At 37.6% G+C, this 19,469-nt stretch overlaps 1 protein-coding gene across 1 annotated transcript; it reads right to left on the bottom strand.

The window, feature by feature from the left end:
- Positions 1-242: 242 nt before the first annotated feature.
- On the bottom strand, positions 243-18,723 carry LOC138370336 (sodium channel and clathrin linker 1-like). The gene is made up of 14 exons (XM_069334613.1): positions 18,594-18,723; positions 17,894-17,937; positions 16,636-16,702; positions 16,274-16,450; positions 14,097-14,216; positions 11,965-12,093; positions 11,188-11,379; positions 10,774-10,912; positions 9,521-9,663; positions 7,826-8,049; positions 6,397-6,594; positions 3,431-3,562; positions 1,165-1,335; positions 243-449 (listed from the first exon to the last, which is right to left on the bottom strand). Exons 2-14 carry the CDS (start codon positions 17,899-17,901, stop codon positions 356-358), a joined length of 1,794 nt encoding a protein of 597 aa, XP_069190714.1. The 5' UTR covers positions 17,902-17,937; positions 18,594-18,723; the 3' UTR covers positions 243-355.
- Between the last annotated feature and the right edge of the window lie 746 nt (positions 18,724-19,469).

Below are 19,469 nucleotides of genomic sequence, written 5' to 3'. Positions count from 1 at the left end.
GGATATTCAGTTAACCTGTGTTCATCGCTTTTACCCACAGCCTATGTTACAACACAAATTGTGTCTGATATACATAATGGTAAAGTTAAAACAGCTTTCTGCTTTTTGCATTTAGAGGATCACCATAATCAAGTTGTAGATACAGTACATATTATAGTTTTGTATACCTTGTATACAATGCCATCAAACAAATTAGTGGTTTCCAGTCACAGTTGACACAAGGACATTGCAAACACAGCAGAGTATTGGAAAACAAATTATTATTGCACATTTTGAGCAATGATTACCGTATGGGGAAAATAGCTGAATACAAAACGGTTGACAGCCATACCTGATGCTGACAAGTAAATGACCATCAACTGAATACTTCATTGTTGGACTTATTTTTCTGTCCAAGTGTCGCAAACTTATGCTCTGCTGAACGAAGGCGATCTTCTACCTCGATTATCCTGGACAAAACAAATGACAACCTTAAGAAAATGACTGAAAAACAATCTAATGCTAATTAGATCTAATCACTAAATAAAAAACGAAACAATAATTCACAGGTGAATTATTTAAAGTGAGTATGGACAGTAAATCGAGCAAATAATTTGACAAGCATTAAATATGAAGTTGTTTAGCCTTACCAGATTCGTACAAACCAAGGCAAACACATTCGACTTAAGGTCGATGGACATTAATTAGTCCGAAGAACCATCACTTCCACAGTGCTTGTAATTTGACTAAAGTGCTGAATTTGTACAATGGTTGATAGCATCCAAACTGTTGCTCATTAAGTGTGAGGACAGGTGGTTAAATCAAGAATGCAAGACATCTATGACGACAGGAGCCAGTCGGCCGGGCGGACAGCACACTAGACTTGTGATCCTGTGGTCCTGGGTTCGATCCCAGGCGCCGGCGAGAAACAACGGGCAGAGTTTCTTTCATCCTATGCCCCTGTTACCTAGCAGTACAATAGGTACCTGGGTGTTAGTCAGCTGTCACGGGCTGCTTCCTGGGGGTGGAGGCCTGGTCGAGGACTGGGCCGCGGGGACACTAAAAAGCCCCAAAATCATCTCAAGATAACTCAAGATAACAAGATATGACAGTGTGTTAAATGTAGTGCGCTAGACACCTTTGAGGACAGATTGTTAAATCGAGAGTGCTAGACGTGTACTGTACCTGTCTTTGTACTGTGAGGCAACATTCTGGACAACAGCTAGGTTGGTGTTTGCTTCATGGAGGGAATGAACCATTTGTCGATTTTTTTCTCGACATTCTTCTATGCACCGAGTGAGTTCCGATATTCTCTCTTCATATTCCAATTTCTGGGCAGAAGCATGAGACTGTAACCTGTAATTAGTTGTATTGTATGCCATTACAGTGCTATTTCATACACATGAAGTATACATCATGACAGTTTAACCCTTGAAATGCACATCACTCATGACATTTGTGTTCCGCTGATGCTAAAATGCACCATCTGAATGGTGCTTATAAACATTCAAAATATTCATTGCTGTTTTGCATAATCTATTATAAATACACTTTTGTTTTTGCATCTATTCCCTAGAGAGTTAGTTCATTAGTGAACCTATTAACACTTTGGTGGTCCTGCGCCTCCGAGTATTTCCGACCGTAAAATTTCTAGTCTCTTAGAGCGCCGAGTAACGAGTGGCTCAACAAGCCACTCGGCAAAGCGTAAAATGTTTACATTTATTTTAAGTATTCTCAGTTATTTGTTGGGTTACAACAAATTTGGTATTAAAATGTTTGCAAATTAATTGTCTAGAGAACAGATGCAAAAACGAGAGTGTATTTATAACAGATTCTGGTCCGCTTTGCGTGTTCCGAATGTAAATTTGGCATTCTCAGCGATGCTTAAAATGTTTACAATAATTTTACATTTTCTCAGTTTTTTGTTGGGTTTTACTCATGTACATTCAAGATATGATAAGGAATCATCCAGTGCCATCTTGAGTAAGCCATTGGAATTATTTACCTATACTGTACAAATAAACAGTGGTGTGTACATATTTTATGTTGCTTCCAATTTTTTTAATTGAACTAATAATTTTTTTATAAATATTCATTCTTCAGCTTCATCAAAGATCTTAATTGCTAATTGTTTACCGAGCACTTTTTCACAACCACTGCATGGGAGGAATGTGTATCATATTACACACATTAAGGCAAGCCTTAATTTACGTCACTCGGGAAGCAGCAAGAGAAGGTAATAACCAAAGAGCCAGAGCTCAACCCCCCCAACAAGCACAACTAGGCGAGTACAACTAGGTAGGCGAGCACCAGTTCTAAAGACAGAATTCTAAAAATTGCTTTCTGGCTCCTATGTAAAGCAAGAAATTTTGTTTTGTATTCCCAAAATCAATTACTGGAGCACAACTATTGATGGTATTGCATCTAAATCATTAAATTAAAGATCCTTTTCATCAATTCTACAAGGAACTTCACTTAATCCAATTTTTATTTTAAATACTGAACTATATTGTACATCTATTAATCCTTCATGTATTTAACAAGGTTAATTTGATATGTTTATTAAAAAATCCAGCTTATATATTATATTGACAAATATGCCATAGACCACGTAATACAAGATGCTTTTCCCACAATTAGGGATAAATTTATAAATTCTTTCCCAAAGGTTTTCAGCATCTGACAAATTTATTTATGATCGTGTACATTACCACATTTCCTGCCATTTGATATACCCCAGCATCTGTAGCACAGTGGACTACATCATCGGCTCATAATAGAAGGACCTGGGTTCAAGTCCCCGAGCAGGGCAGACACAGATGTGCACATTTTTTTTTCACCTGATGCTCCTGTTCATCAAGCAGCACATTAGTATCTGGATGTACTCACCTAGTTGTGCTTGCAGAGGTCGAGCTTTGGCTCTTTGGTCCTGCCTCTCAACCGTCAATCAACTGGCGTACAGATTCCTGAACCTACTGGACTATCATATCTATATTTGAAACTGTGCATGAAGTCTGCCTCCACCACATCACTGCCTAATGCATTCCATCTATTAATTACTCTGACACTGAAAAAATTCTTTCTAATGTTCCTGTGGCTCATTTGGGTACTCAGTCTCCACCTGTGTCCCCTTATTCGCATACCACCCGTGTTAAACACTATCTTTATCTACCCTGTCAATTCCTCTGAGAATTTTAGAAGTAATCTTAGGCAGTTGTGTAGTTGCATCCAGAGAGAGGTCAATAGGTGACCTCAGGGTAAGGATAACCCTAAGTACAAGCTTCCTGTTTCAGACACCAGGCAATTATTTACTATCACATATTTATAGGGGCTTTAAAGAGACAAACTAAGGATCATCATGATAAGATTCATCAACTTTTAACCTCTTCAAGGAGACAGACAGATGACATATATAATTCAGATTCAAAATAATAGAATAATTTTTACTTACTTGGAAAAGTTCATCTGAATAGCTGAATTATTCTCATACAGCTGCGCAACAATTTCTCTGTGAGCCGCGTCGGCAGCCTCCAGACGAGCCTCACTCCTCGATAAACACTCTTCAACTTCCTCCGTTTTCACTCTTTATACATACAACAAAAACCACTTTAAATGCTCTTTTAATACCATTGTAAATAGTATGGTCAGGATAGTATAGTCAAGATAGTATGGTTAGCAAAGTGTGGTCTGAAGAGTATGATTAGAATAGTGTGGGTTAGGATAATGTGGTGAGAATAGTATGACGAGAATAGTATGACTAAGAGTGCTAAGAACATACAGTAGTATGGATAGTGAAACCAGCGACGCAACCACTACACGAGTATCAAGGCTGCCTCCAGTTGGCAGCTCTGCCAATTAGAGGGTTGGAGGACACCACCTTGATCTCTCTCTCTCCTAAGCTGTATGGGTGGACTGGTTTTAAAGGGCAGAAATAATTAACTGCTGAGGTGCCAAGGGGCATTTCATTACCCCTTAATGCTCCTTTTCTTGTGGTAAGTCCCTTTGGTAGCTTCCCCAGCTTCCTTCTCATGGTGCTAATGAAAAGTTCCTGGAGAAGAGACAACAGTAACTTGAAGCGAGTTTTTCCGAAGAAACTAGCAGTCAGGAGCAGAAACCTCAGGGTCTAGCTGGCTGTGATCATCACCATACTATTAATTATCCCAGGTCATGCAGCATTACTGAAGGCAAGAAAGGTCTGGAAGGTATTTTGGGCTGGCACCAAATTAGACCTCGAGAAGCCCTCATGCCCTGATGCTTACTATGGATATGACGAAAGAAGGCCAGCAAGGCCCAGTATTTTCTCAAATCATGGGGTCAGTGGTCAACACATGGCTAGCCGAGCTTAAACCACTTGCATCGTAATCTATGACAGACAGGCTTGTGTGTAAGCATAGTGAGAGGATTAAGATTATAAAGGAAACGAGGCAACACTCCTGGTAGAGCACAAGTAACAAGTGTATGTGATAAATCTCTCGCACACAAATCATGTCTCTGTCACTAAAGCAAACCAGCACAGGTCCAGAAGGAAATACTTAACAAGGATTGTAAAGAGCAGTCTACAGACTTAAACAATCTCTGACCATTTTATAAGGTTTCTAAAACCAGCCACTTGGGAGCTGCTTGACCTAATAACAATAAGAATATTCCTTACAGCTCAATACATATAAACATTTCAAGTTAATATGGAAAGGTAAAGTTCAAATATTACAGGCATACCACAACTTTTAATAATAATATATTAGTAATAATAATAATAATAATAACAATAATAACAATAATATTAGTAATACAGTACAGTACTGTAATAATAATATTGTACATGTGACAATGTCATCACCATCTGTTGAGCACACCCGACCCCATTTTCTGGTCATCTGGTGGATGGCTGTGATCATATTGACACCTGTGTAGTTTCTTTCTTACTAATCAACATTTACTCCTCAGAAGTGATGTGGGTAGTACCTTGGTCGACAGGAATCGGTTCACCTAGGGCAGTCCTGAATTCAAGACGTGTTCCAGTGGAAACATGTGGCCGAGTCAGTGTAGACTGTGATTTGCCTGTGATACTTAGTGAAGTATTGGTGATTGGATTAATGTATCCCAGTCATGGCCAAGTTGAGTTACGAGATGGAATTAATGTCTGTCTGTTAAGGCTTGTTATAACGAAGCCTATGTGGAAGCCTGCCAGCATGTTTCAGGAGATCCTGCCAGCATGTTGCAGGAGAGTAAACTTGGCGTTTTGACACTGTGATGATACTGTAGAGGACTGGCTCATGATTTACTAAGAAAGGTGAACTCGCCGGAATGAGGACCATAAGAGAAACTCAGGAAGGGAATATTGAGTGGTGTACAATAGAAGATAGAAATGAACCCACCGGGAAAGAAGATTGCAGAAGTTCTTTTCTAGTGTCCTGTGTGAAAGTGACACCTGCTGTGTTTTTTTATATATATATATATATATATATATATATATATATATTATATATATATATTATATATATATATTATATATATATATATATATATATATATATATATATATATATATATATATATATATATATATATATATATATATATATATATATATATATATATATGTCGTACCTAATAGCCAGAACGCACTTCTCAGCCTACTATTCAAGGCCCGATTTGCCTAATAAGCCAAGTTTTCATGAATTAATGTTTTTTCGTCTACCTAACCTACCTAACCTAACCTAACCTAGCTTTTTTTGGCTACCTAACCTAACCTTACCTATAAATATAGGTTAGGTTAGGTTAGGTAGGGTTGGTTAGGTTCGGTCATATATCTACGTTAATTTTAACTCCAATAACAAAAAATTGACCTCATACATAGAGAAAACGGTTGCTTTATCATTTCATAAGAAAAAAATTATAGTAAATATATTAATTCAGGAAAACTTGGCTTATTAGGCAAATCGGGCCTTGAATAGTAGGCTGAGAAGTGAGTTCTGGCTACTAGGTACGACATACATATTATATATATATATATATATATATATATATATATATATATATATATATATATATATATATATATATATATATATATATATATATATATATATATATATATATATATATATATATATATATATATATATATATATATATATATATATATATATAATAGAAAGTACACTTGGTGATGGTTCTGTTTAGTGTTGTTTACACGCTTTAGATTGATTATTACTGCCAGTTTTTGATAACTTACCTATGACTCGGGGTTGGATCAAGTAAGACGACACTGAAGCCCCATGTAGAGTTTGATATGAAAAGAACCTGGTTACTGCCTAAGTGAGGCCATAACAGTACAGGTAATAGTAATTTTGGCAAAATCACAAGGCATCCCCTGCCTGGGATATATATAGAAAACACAGTTAACAAAACACTAACCTTAGCTGCATTTTCAAATATTTCTCAGTATTTTGAGTTTCTTCCTTAAATTTATCCAGCAGGGTTGAGATATAGTTATGATTTCTTTTCACCTCTTCATACTCAATTCTAAGTGCAGCACATTCCTCCCACGAGGCTGTTAGTCTTTCTTCCAACTCATGGATTCTAGTTAATAGTTCTTCTCTCTGCTGTTCATTTCTGTGAAAGGAATACATTTTACCCGAGTGTTTCCCAAATCACTAAAGCTATTACACTGTTGACATGCAATGTGTATAGCTGAAAAGGGAATGCCAGCAAGATACTTGTAACAATATGTTGGGATTTATACCTGGGGGCCAGGTACTGAAACTGGCTAGTTTATTCAGAGCTGTGTGTATGTGTATTATTTTCAAAAGTATGGGTGTGTATTCTAGATGTTGTATGTGTGGCAAACAATAAGAAGCCTCTGATTACAAATCTTTTCCATGATAAATATTTTGTGCACAAGCTGCCCTTTTAAAATGGTACCAACTGAATGAAACAAAATATAAGTTATACTCTATATATATATATATATATATGTAATATCTCAGAAGCTAAACTAATGACAAAACTTCAGCAAAGTTTCAAGGATAGGTAGGATATTCCTACCTAATATTCCAAGTCAAGGAATATTTCTCACGTGGTAAGTAAATGGAAATCATTTATTCTAGAAACAAGCACTATTGATGCACTGTCAAGTGTCAAAGTTATTAACCAATAGCATTAACAATCACCTAACTTTGAAGGTTCTTGGGACACTGACCTAATTTCATGCTACTTGTTGGAAAAAGTTGGCAATTTGTGTGGACGAGGTTAATTGCCAATTAATGAAGATCAATTTTATAAAAATGCCTATTTATACTAGAAAACTTGGGAAAATATTTATAGTCTGTTAATCCAGTGATTGCTTAACATTGGTAGAATAAAGGAGACAATAGGGTCAATCTACAGGCTGAAAAATAATGATGTTGGTTATTCACTTCAGTAAATGGCTGATCTCTGATGCCACATACTCCACCCCAGAGCAGCAAGACATTTGTACAAGATCCTTGACACCAGTTGGCAGGTATAGTCACCAGAGATAGTCAAGAGAACCAGAAAATCTACAGCTTTAGTAGTGAAACTCCGTGGTGTAGTGGCAAGACACCCGCCTGGCGTTCCGCGAACGCTTTGTCATGGGTTTGTATCCTGGCCGGGGAGGATTTACTGGGCGCAAATCCTTAACTGTAGCCTCTGTTTAACTCAACAGTAAAATGGGTACTTGGTTGTAAAAACGATTCTTCGCGGCAGGGATCGTATTCCAGGGACTTGCCTGAAACGCTATGCGTACAAGAATGTAACAACTTGTATATATCTTAAAAAAAAAAATTAGTGTATGTACTCTCATCTACGTATTACATGCACTTACTCCTGAACATTTTGTAGACCCACTGTGGATATTTTGCTCTTTTCTGCAGAGAGCAATACAAGTTTAACCTCCAAAGAGTTGATACGTTCCTGGAAGCGGAGAGTGTCTTGCTGCTGCTGCTCCTTTCTACGATTCAAATCATCTTGGGCCTGCTCAGCCTCTTTTGTAACCTTTTTCAGTTCTCGAAAGCACCGGTCACACTCCAGTTGCTTCTCGTTTAATGCCTGTAAATAGAGAAATTGAACAATTTTACATATACAGTACAGTACTTTGTAGCACCTGCTCTTTGTCAATATTTGTGCTTGTATTGCCTCTTGAATTTCAATGTAGTAACATTGAAAGTAGTCAATAGTAGTCGGTAGTACTACTGCCCTGAATTATTTTATATTATTGTAATTGCTTAGTGCTGTAATATGACTGACACACAGAAATCACAATAGCGTGATGCATCAAATGAACAAATCCACAAGGGCCGTGACGAGGATTTGAACCTGCGTCCGAGAGCATCCCAGACGCTGCCCTAATCGACTGAGCAACCAACATGGTGTAAAAGAAAAAAGAAAAAAGAAAAAAGAAAAAAAAGGGAGTTGAAACCAAAGTTCTACTGAACTTACTGGATCCTGCAGCCTCTCTGAGACATCATCCCATGTTCAATATGACCGAGTTTGAAGTATTAACACACAGAAATAAATGTTAACACTAGACTGTAAGCATTTACACATGCTGGAAGACATAAATCTTTGAGTGCGTATGACAAACACTTTTTAAAAGTATTAGGTTTTATATGGCAGTGGTCAGTCAAAAAAGTAAATAAACAACCAGGAGGTCCTAAAATCAATTTCGTCAGTAGGATACATGTTTGGGCATGTTTCCTTTCACTTGATGGCTCTGTTCACGTAGCATTCACTCAGGAATTAGGAAACTTTTGGGATTGCATCCTGAAAGGGAAAGGGAACTATCAGGGAAAGTGCCACGCCATTACGACTATACAGCACTTGGAAGGTGTCAGGATAAGGATTTGGGATGGGACGGAGGGAAGGAATGGTGGAAAAAGTCAGTAGTTGGCCTTGATAAACCTAACAGACTTCCTGTCTACAATACCGGCACAAGAGAAAATCATCTTGCCTTGGTGCATGCGGTCTGTGTGATGCTGCCGACCTGCCTTTCTCCAACTCCTTGCTACTTCCTTGAGTAAGTCCCTCTTAGGTTTATTTGAATGCACTCATTGATTCACACAATGAGGACTGGCCGAGAGGGCTTGCTCTGAAATGTCTCAAGTGGTTTGCAGTTACCTGGAGTTGCCAGTTAGAGGTCTCAATGACCATTTGGAGATACTGTAAGTGGTTTGAAATGTATTTTGATGTTATAGCAAGCAGTTTCCTTTGTTGGTGGACCGAGATGCTCTCCACTGTACTTCTGAACTACAGGACAAGGCCATTTGAATATTACTTCTCTCAGTGGAGTTCACATTCACATTTTCAGCGACATGGTGGGTCTACAATTCTCTCTCAGAGGAGTAACGAAGGTGCCATTATGAAAGGAAAACGACTTGCTGCTCTAGTTACTTCAGATTACAGTACTGTACATTATAACATACCACTTGATGAATAATAATAATGCATACTTCACAGGACAAGTGTTGAGATGCCCTACACTAGAGGAAATTGCACTTATAGAATAGTTTTAAAAACTCACCATTTCAAGATCCATGACTTCCTGAGACATTTTTTGTATACTAATGTTATAGTCATCCTTTATTTTGGACACCTCTGCTTGAGCCTTTCTTCCAGCTTCTTCCGTGAGTGATGACACGGTCTTCTCCAAGCGACTCACTTCATCTGTGAATGCAGATCATCCACGATAAAAAGATTCATTTAGAAATAACGTACAAAGTATCATTCACTTCTCTCTTGTAGACTTGCAGTTTGAGAAAGTATTGAGGACTGCTGAACAATTACTGTACTTTAAATCTTTACCATATCTTCTCATGTCCTAATTTTGCTTATAAGTGAATCGGTTGTTACTTGCATTGAAACAAGAATGTTAATGGAATGAGGACAAAGAAAATAAAGAAAAGAACAGATGACTGAAGAACAGAAAAGAAGGGAGACATGAACAAGTAAGGGAAATGCAGAAAAACCAAAGATTGTGTATGTTCTCAGCAAGGACAATGTGAAGTTAGAGGAAAATAGAAGTACACAACACTGAATATACTGCAGTCCTCCATAAATGGACCTGTTTCTAACAGATGTTTCTACAAAAAAAAAAAAAAAAAAAAAAAAAAAAAAGAGGCAAAGTCTTTGCTCAGGTAAAGAAACATTGTACAATGTAATAGTGTAAAGACTACCAAATACCCTAACCCACACATGTGGATTGAAATGTATGTACTTTACCCGAATAAATATTTGTATTTGTATAATTAAATGTGACAATGTTTCGGTCCGTCCTGGACCCTTATCAAGTGATGACCTTGCAAAAGTTGGAGTGTCTCGATATAAGGCAAGAGAGTTGGGTTACTGGTTTTCAGAAACATTACTGTAACCTGTTCTCTGCAAAGAAGACCAACTTCTCATTGTATTGCATGTTAAAATCATAAATACACACTAGTGACCTAATTTGAATGCCTGCACATCAAATATGAACCTGGGGGCCAGATTCACAAAAGCACTTACGAACCTGTACATCTTTTCTCAATCTTTGGCGGCTTTGTTTACAATTATTAAACAGTTAATGAGCTCCGAAACACCAGGAGGCTGTTTATAAGAATGACAACAGTTGATTGGCAAATTTTCATGCTTGTAAACTGTTTAATAAATGTAACCAAAGCCATCAAAGAGTGAGGAAAGATGTACACGTTCGTAAGTGCTTGCGTAAGTGCTTTCGTGAATCTGGACCCTGGATTCTTGAATGCTATAAAAAGATTATTTTTCCATGGCTGAATAACTTACTCATAGCATGTTTTTCTCGTAGAAGAGCAGCATCCTTTTCCAAAAGAGCATCTTCAGCAATGCGTACACTCTCCGCTACTCGTGTTTGGGCTTCTTTTAGTTTGCATTTCACATTCATAAGAATGTTTGTCAAATTATCCTGAAAAAATGTTTCACTAAGCTTAACTTCATATGTATATACTGTACTGTATAACGTTTATTAGAATCGAGCTCTACCCTAGTAATTTGCATGCAGATATATACAGTATATATACATATACACAGTATATAAAACTGAACTTTATCAGGTTGTGTAAAATGTTTACAACTTCAGAAATTATGAACTCTTAATTAGTTCTCTGCATTAGGCAACAGAAATCTGTATAATTATCATACTCCAACTTATCTAATACAGTATAACAAACACTTCATTACTTTGCTTTTCTGAAGAGCTTCAGTTTGGGCCAAGATAGTCTGGAGGTCTTCACTTTGCTCCATGAACTTGGAATTGAGATCTGTAAAAGATGCTTTTACCTCCTGTAAATCTGTGTCTTTATCATCCATTTCAGATCTGAAAATAAGATTCTTCTGCCTTTCCTGCTCAAAGTTGCCCTCAAGAAAGGAAACCTGGAAAGAGAAACTTACATTAAAGTGTACTGAAACAGGACAGCCAACTCTCGTTTGCAGGGGAAAAAGATTATTCTCCCACAGCTCATCTGAAGCCATAATTTACTAGTTTTCCCCAGAACACAATCCAAGAATTGCTCTACAATCAGGTCTCCAATTACTGCTGGATGCACAGTATCACACAGCAAAGACATGGTGCCCGGTCATCCTACATGTCTACGACTCAAACATGGCGGGCATTGTAAATATTATTCAAACTAAGGCATTTATATTTCAGAATTATTTTACAAAGCTTACACAGTGTATTATAAATTAGAATTTATAATATAATTACTGTTGACCAGACCACACACTGGAAGGTGAAGGGACGACGACGTTTTGGTCCGTCCTGGACCATTCTCAAGTCGGAACATTCTCCTGGAATGCCTGGAACATTCTCAAGTCACAATCGACTTGAGAATGGTCCAGGACGGACTGAAACGTCGTTATTCCTTCACCTTCTAGTGTGTGGTCTGGTCGACATACTTTAGCCACGTTATTGTGACTCGTCACCTGAATATCATTACTGTAATGTACACGACTTGCCTTTTTCTTCAATTCAACGTTAGATTTGAGTATTTGCAATTTTTCATCATCTAATTTTCCCAGTTCAGCACGTAGTCTTTCTGTCTCCTCTTCTAGTACTTGTACAACTCTTAAATACTCCTCGTGTGACTGTAAACAGATAGAGAATATTAATAAAGTGACAAATTATAATCATTTTCTATATTAAGGTTAACAACTAGATATTTTTAAATCATAATTGATCAAAGGTTTCTATAGTACTCAATAACATGCCCATCTCACAATACATACAATTATTATTAAAATTACACATGCCATTTAATTCTGCTCATCCGTTACAAAGTATGGACATTGTATTGTACAGTATATACAATGTGCAAATCATATCTTAATATATTCTTACATACATTACCCAATTTTTCACTTTCATGGGGTTAGTAGACTAAGCCGTGGAGTAAAATAAAGCACCAAGAGTAATGAAATGCAGCTTCCCTCAGCTTATGTCACTAGCGCACATAGGACGCCGAGAAAATGTCAGCATCTAGTAAAAAATTTTGTACACCGAGGACAATCGCCTTTTTCACGCGTCTGGTCCCCCTCCATGTGGAGGGAAGCTAGCGGACATCAGCGATTAACCCACTACAGGTACTTCCACAAGATGAAATACCCTTGAACCAAGGGAAGCTTCAAAACACTCAACTGTCCAAGAAATGTTTGGAAACTTCAAACCTCTAAACAACTCTTGTAATTATGTGGTAACCAAGCCAACATCAGATCGGGAAAAGGAAGCCACCTCACACAAGCCACAGTCCAAGACACGGGCAAACTTGGAAACAAGAGTGGGAATTGGCCACTATGAAGTTTCAGCCCAGAAAGGACATTTTATTGCACTCTGTAGTTTATTTCAGGACTTGCATCTCTCTCTGTAGCTTATCTCAGCTTCCTTCCCATGGTGCTTCCAAGAAAAATGTACCATTCTACTAACATTCTATATAACAAGAGCACTTGCCCATGACAGAAGTAGCACTGATGAGAGGTGCAATAAATTGCAGACACGACAGGAACTAAGTGCCAGAGAGCCCCACCAATGATAATGTAGATCTAAGAGAGCCTCAACCATCTTGAGAGAGCTTATGTTTTCGATTTTGGGTCAGTGGACATAGAGACAAAGGCAGATAAAGCAGCAACATTTTCCAGATTGTGTGCATTAAAAGCAAAAAAATGGTGGCTGATGAAGCCTGATGTCCCTACAAATCACGTGGCAGAGGACACGTGACGCCTTTCATGTATGGCATCACAGAGTGAGGATATGAAAGTGTAACATCAACAGAACCCCTTGTTACCCCCGCAAAGATTGCAGTTCTCTACTACTATTACTACTACTGGACAGAGTGCAATACATAAGCCCTATAATGATGCCTAAATCACAAGAGGTGATTGAACATGAAAAGTTCATCAGTGGCCTCTTTTTTTTTTTTTTTTTTTTTTTTTTTTCTTCATGAAGGGGTAGAATAAAAGAAGTCATTCTCTTATTCTTCCTTCATGAAGACTCAGTCTTCATTAAGAAGGAAGAATGTGCTGATATCCTAACAAATTGATTCCCAAGATAGAAAACCAGAAGACTTACCAGTTAAAGGTAACTCACGATCCTGATGATCAAACAATAAGGCAAACACCTAACCGAGTTTAATCCTTCAGGAAGGGAAATACCCAATAGAAGAGCAAAGGCTATAAATTTTGATCTAATGTCCACAGCAGCTCAAGTGAGGGGTAAGCTGGCCAGTGATGAAATAAAGCTCTTGTAAGATTTATGAAACTACTGTAATGACAAATCAAAACCAAAACGTAAAAATAAAGTTGACTTGTACGAGGCAATAGTAATAGGCACAAAGTTGTGCTCTCCAAAGCAACTATTTTGGTTGTAACTGAATGCGAGGAAAAATTAAAACCTTCAAAAATTTCTCTACATTCTAATTTTTCCATGATGTGAGTGTTGCAATGCAAGTCATTAGTAATGAGAGTGAAGAAATTCAATAGGTGAAGAAATTCAACAGGCCATCATAACTGAAGTTTTATGGGACTTACATTAACAAAAACACACACACAAATGTATACTGTACTATACACCAAATTACAAAGCACTTCAGACTAACCTTGCCAAGTGGTGGAGCATGAACACCATCGGTTCCTGTCTGCAAAATTGCCACTTCTTGATGTAGACGCTGAACCTCTAAAGCTTGTCTCCTACTTTCTGCTTGGCTTAACTCCTTCTCCTAATGATTAGTAGTAAAATAGAAGACATTACACTAGAGCTTGGATATAACTTGTGTGCACACACTTAAGAATGCACGGGAAGAACAACAAAGAAATTTTTATAGAAAAATTAGGCTATTAAAAAAATTGCCATACTAAGCAGATCATTTTACTACTTCCTGAGGCATGTCCTATGTTCATTGGTCAGGCTCATGCACAGTGAGGCAGAATGACATGTTTTGATGATGTTTGTGGGAAATTTGAGTTTTTCTCAAGTAAGAACAGTACTGTATTTGACCATCCATTCCTCGGGATGCGACCCACAATAGTCAACCAACCAGGTACTGTACCCGTTTCCTACGAGGTGAACAGAGACAAGAGACGTAAGGAGACTTGCCCAGCTGATTTGCTCTGACCAGGATATTGCACCTTTGCCACAGGGAACATTTCAAAGATCTATGAGTGATTATGAAAGGTACTTTAACATTTTTCAGTTCAACCAAGAATGACCAATGTAGGATCTGTTCATAAGCTCAAGCCCCCTCCCCCCTTCCCTCAACATCACAGGGTAACTGCCAAGGAATGACCCTGGTTAGCTACCGACTGTCTTGATTAATATCTTTGCTGTCACCAGGTGGCATTACCTTCCCCATCTGTGCATTCTTCCTGACTCAAAGAGCTTGCCTCTTAAGCACAGAGGAAGCAGGGAAGGATGGTAAGGAAACTGATGTTCAATGCTATATGGTAGAGCATAGTTATATAGGTTCACTTTCAGAGTCTATGTAAATAGAGTCTGATATCTGCCCGATTTGCCAATCTTTAAACAAAATAAGATTTATACACCTGTGACCTTCCTGTGTTCTGTTGGAATCAAGTGGTGTTTGGATGCAGTTCTCAACTATATATTTACTTTGGTTCGAGTTCCTCAGTTTCCACAAATTTTAAAGTGATGACACTTCCTAGTGGTATTAATGACTGGCAATTAGTTGACAGCTGCACTCTCCTCTCAGGTAAGGGTGACCAATGACAATCTGTCCCTATTGAGGCCACTTGAGATGGCAGCGCTCAGGTAAATTCAGATCTGAGAGGCAATCCTCCTTGGTCCTCATCCTCATACCTTGTTTGTGTGACAGCACCCAAACCCTTGGTTAGTGGCCAAGAATGAGACTAGCATATTCTGGCAAAGACTATTAAGGATTGGAAGTGGAAGATGGCCTCAGGAGTTCACCAATTGTTACTTCTGGTGGCAGTCTTATGAAAGACTTAGGAGTAATGTATTAAAGGATTACAGTAACACAAAACAACTTTTTCTGAATGCAAGGACTGTAATCTGTATTAAAGCTATTGTGACAGCTGATCAAGTTATGTCAACCACAGGTGTGCACTAAATTTCATGATATTCATGACATTAAGTATTAGGAGCAGTGTAGGGCTACAGGCCTAACACTGCAAACCAGGCTTGACAGGGCAGACTTAATTTAAACTTTTAAAATACCGAACAAGTTGGAGGATGTTGATCCTGACAATTTCTTCAAAAGGTCAGATGTAACCAACAAGGAGCAGCAGTTTCAAGTTCAACAAACTTTAATGTAGGACTGAGAACAGGAGATACTTTTTCACCCACAGGGTTATAAACCCATGGAACCGCCTACATGCCAGAGCCGCAAACATCAAAACTGTTAGGTTTTAAAATCCATCTGGAGAGGATCAAGACAAATGGGAGGATGGGGAGGGGGGGCAGGGCAGTGTAAGCCTTCAACACGCTGCCGGCTTCCTGTTCTTATCAAGGCCACTAGTGTTAGTGGCCCTCAGGTAAATCAGGTATGTAACCCACACATATGAAAAGAAAGTAATGACTTTTTGGTATGTTCTTGACCCTTATTAAATCATGACTTCAATTGTGGGATGGATTACTAAATTTTTAGCTATGTTATTATGACATTATCCACAACCAATTTATTTAAGGTGCAGCATATGCATGCAGTACAGTATATATTTTGGAAAGTCAACATAATGCAGCTCAGAAATGTATATTTATACAGTACTTCAAAATAAAGGATAATTAAATATATCAAACCTTTAATGCAGTTTCTAGCTCTTGTTTCAGTAACTGAACCTCTTCTGAAAACTCCTGTACGGCTGCAGTCTGAGTCTGCTGAACCAATGATTCGATCCTGCTTTTATGATGCTTACTGGCTGAGGCTAATTTGTGCTGTTCAGACAACAGCTCTCCCTGAAGGTTGTCAATTGTTACCTGTAGTGGTATATATGACATTCTAGTTTATTATTATATTAAATAAAGAAACCAAATACAGTATATTAACTTCATTAAGAGCAAGAGGACAAAGTGTTCCAAGTGACAGCATGCATAAAACTCAATCGTTAGTTTCTAAACTTAAAATCATGCAGTTGTTTTCAAAGAAATATTATGAATAACACCTGCTGCCTTTGCAAGAGAGCTGCTTGCTTCTGTATGGTTTCTTCATACTCCTGAAACAGGCGGTCCCTGAAAGAGGTTTTAGAGTTAAATTTTACTTGTAAAATCAGCAAACAATTAAGCAAGTCAACCCCTGCTATGCATGATGAAAATCGATGGCATAAAAGAATTTGAATGAAATGTACTAAAGGTTATATTGCAAGTTCCAAACTCACGACAGGGATGTGTTCATAATTTTCCATTGTAAGTCGACTGGTCAGAACTCTAAACACAATTTTGCCGAGGCAATATGCTATAAATGGGAGACAAGAACTAAAATTTGGTATACAATGGTTTACACATTTTGAAATATAAATAATATTTAAACAAAAACCAGTTTTATTTACTTTGAATGCTTGATTTGCCATGTTAACTGGATTTGATAATTGAGGAAACAGTAGTTAAATTAATAGAGGATAAGGAGGTACAGTAGGAGGTAACAATCCCAGCATTTCCATTTAAAAAATAATAATACTGTACTACACTTTTTGGTTACATGGTTGTATTTTGCAGAAAAAATCTGAATTCTGGAGGGTCCAAGGTCCAATCAGGAATGACAAATAATTTCCAGTACAGTACTGTAGATCTTTTTTTTTCATAATTTTTTGCATTTTAAAATTGTATTTATTAAAAAAAATTATTGTAGAAATATATAACCGTTTTTACTGTACAGTACTATTTACACACACATTTTGTACAAAAGAGATATTTCATGCTCTCATTGCCTCTGCGAGCACATGAAATTATAGTCTGGGTAATCGCTAAGCCTGAGCAAGTTCAGAGGTCAGATAGTTTTGTGGATGTCTCTGATACCAGAAACAATGCACTGGGAAACTGCCAAAGACCAGCATAGAAATGTACATAAAATGTAACAAAATCTATGAGAACTCATGTCTAGCAAATCACACACATCTGTATTAAATTTTGTTGATAAATAATATATTTTAAATTTTGTGATAGGAGAATCAATCCAGGACACCCCATGCAAAAGACTTAAGAAAATAATATATTGTAGCATTGTAAATGACTTGCTGATTTAGTATGCCATAAAAATAATGCCCCCCCCCCCCCCCATCAACTATGCATTGAATAAAAGGTATAAACTTCTTGTTAGGTTGGGATATGATATAAACCCGTGTATTTTATCACAAATACATCAAACAACAAACAAAAAGATTTTTGAAAATGTAGAACAGTGTGAAACACATGCATGAACCTCACCTCTCCATCTTCTTAATGGCCTCCCTTGCTCAACTTCTACAGCCCTGAAACATTAAAAGTACTGTATGGTAATGTAATCCAGAATCTAAACAACAGTGTTAATTTATACATGTAATTTCCAATTGCAGCATTTTACACTCGTGATTTATACCCAAACTATGAACTAGACTTACCATTAGTGAGGACAAGAAACCTGTATTTAGCCATATTGAGGTCCTCCTAGGTCAAGGGACGAGTATGATAAATGCAATGAAACATGCCTGAAGTTTATTAAAAAGGCAGCTGCAGTGGCAAGGACAGCTAAAGCAAAGACCCCGTAATACTTGGAAATTCTAAGCACAGGGAAATAGACTGGTCAATAAAGGATCATCACAGGAGATGAAACATGGAGAGCAAAATTTGTTGACACTTCAGACAAACACTTTCTCTGGCAACATATCAAGAAGCAGAAAGAGGTGGTGACCTACCAGTTACTCTTTTTTTTCAGTGTTTACGCAAAATTAAAAAGATAGAGAACTTAAAATGTGAGGTGCCACTAGTAGCCAGTGACCACTGTGTTTTTGTGTTCAATAGTATCAGTTTTTTTTTTTTTTTAAAGACGAATGCCTTATAGCTTTTCAGGCTATCCCAAGTTTAGCAGGAGTCAGACCTATGTTCAGCTTTAGGGTTAAACCATGAAGTTCTTCTTTGCAATACGTACTGTTTGCATGGATGTCGTAGTCGAGTCAAGGGTGACAAGAGTACTATCCATGTACAACCTGTCAACACAGCGTCCAGACTGAAAACAAACCAGCTTGCAGGGTTAGTGTTGACGTCGCTTACACTCCAAGCAACCCCGTCCATTCTCTTTCTCGTCATGAACTAAATTGTTTTTATTTAAATGTTAAAAAAGAACAATCTTTTGTTAAATGGGGGGGGGGGGGTCAGAGACAGAAAAGGATTTGGGAGTGGATATATAATTATAACACTATCTCTACAGGAACACATAAACAGATGGAGAAGCAAATTGGGATAATTGGGAAACACTATACGACCCGTTACACAACTTGATAATTAATGGTCCAAGATGGGCCGAAACCTCTTCGTTTCCTCATTTCAGTTATATTTATGTATTTATTTATATATATACAAGAGTTCTTACATTCTTGTACAGCTACCAGCACGCATAGCGTTTCGGGCATGTCCTTAATCCTAATATTCTCCGGAATACGACCGCCAAATCGTTCAACAACCAGGGTACCCATTTTACTGTTGGGTAAACAGAGGCTACAGTTAAGGATTGGCACCCAGTCAATCCTCCCCGGCCAGGATTGGAACTTAGGCCAAAGGGCTCGCGAGGCGCCGGGCGAGGGTTTTACCACTGCGCCACGGAGAATACTTTTTAGTCTGGATATGTGGCTTTTAAATACTTTCGTATTTAAAAGATTGTCCTTCTGAAGATAAATTATATATTATAAGATGACAAATTATATATTATATATATATATATATATATATATATATATATATATATATATATATATATATATATATATATATATATATACATATATATATTGAGAAAGGGAAAGATATA

This window comes from Procambarus clarkii, chromosome 4 (assembly GCF_040958095.1).
Source record: "Procambarus clarkii isolate CNS0578487 chromosome 4, FALCON_Pclarkii_2.0, whole genome shotgun sequence".
Classification (NCBI taxonomy): domain Eukaryota; kingdom Metazoa; phylum Arthropoda; class Malacostraca; order Decapoda; family Cambaridae; genus Procambarus; species Procambarus clarkii.
Note: the sequence above shows the minus strand (reverse complement) of the source record. Positions and strands in the feature narration are given on the sequence as shown.

Bases quoted from the DNA above. Each gene is read 5' to 3' on its own strand.
- LOC138370336 (XM_069334613.1), bottom strand. The intron at 16,451-16,635 runs GTGTTATTCATA...ATACCACTACAG, and splicing joins CTCTCTTGCAAAGGCAGCAG to GTAACAATTGACAACCTTCA. The intron at 450-1,164 runs GTACAGTACACG...TGTTTTGTCCAG, and splicing joins GCCTCACAGTACAAAGACAG to GATAATCGAGGTAGAAGATC.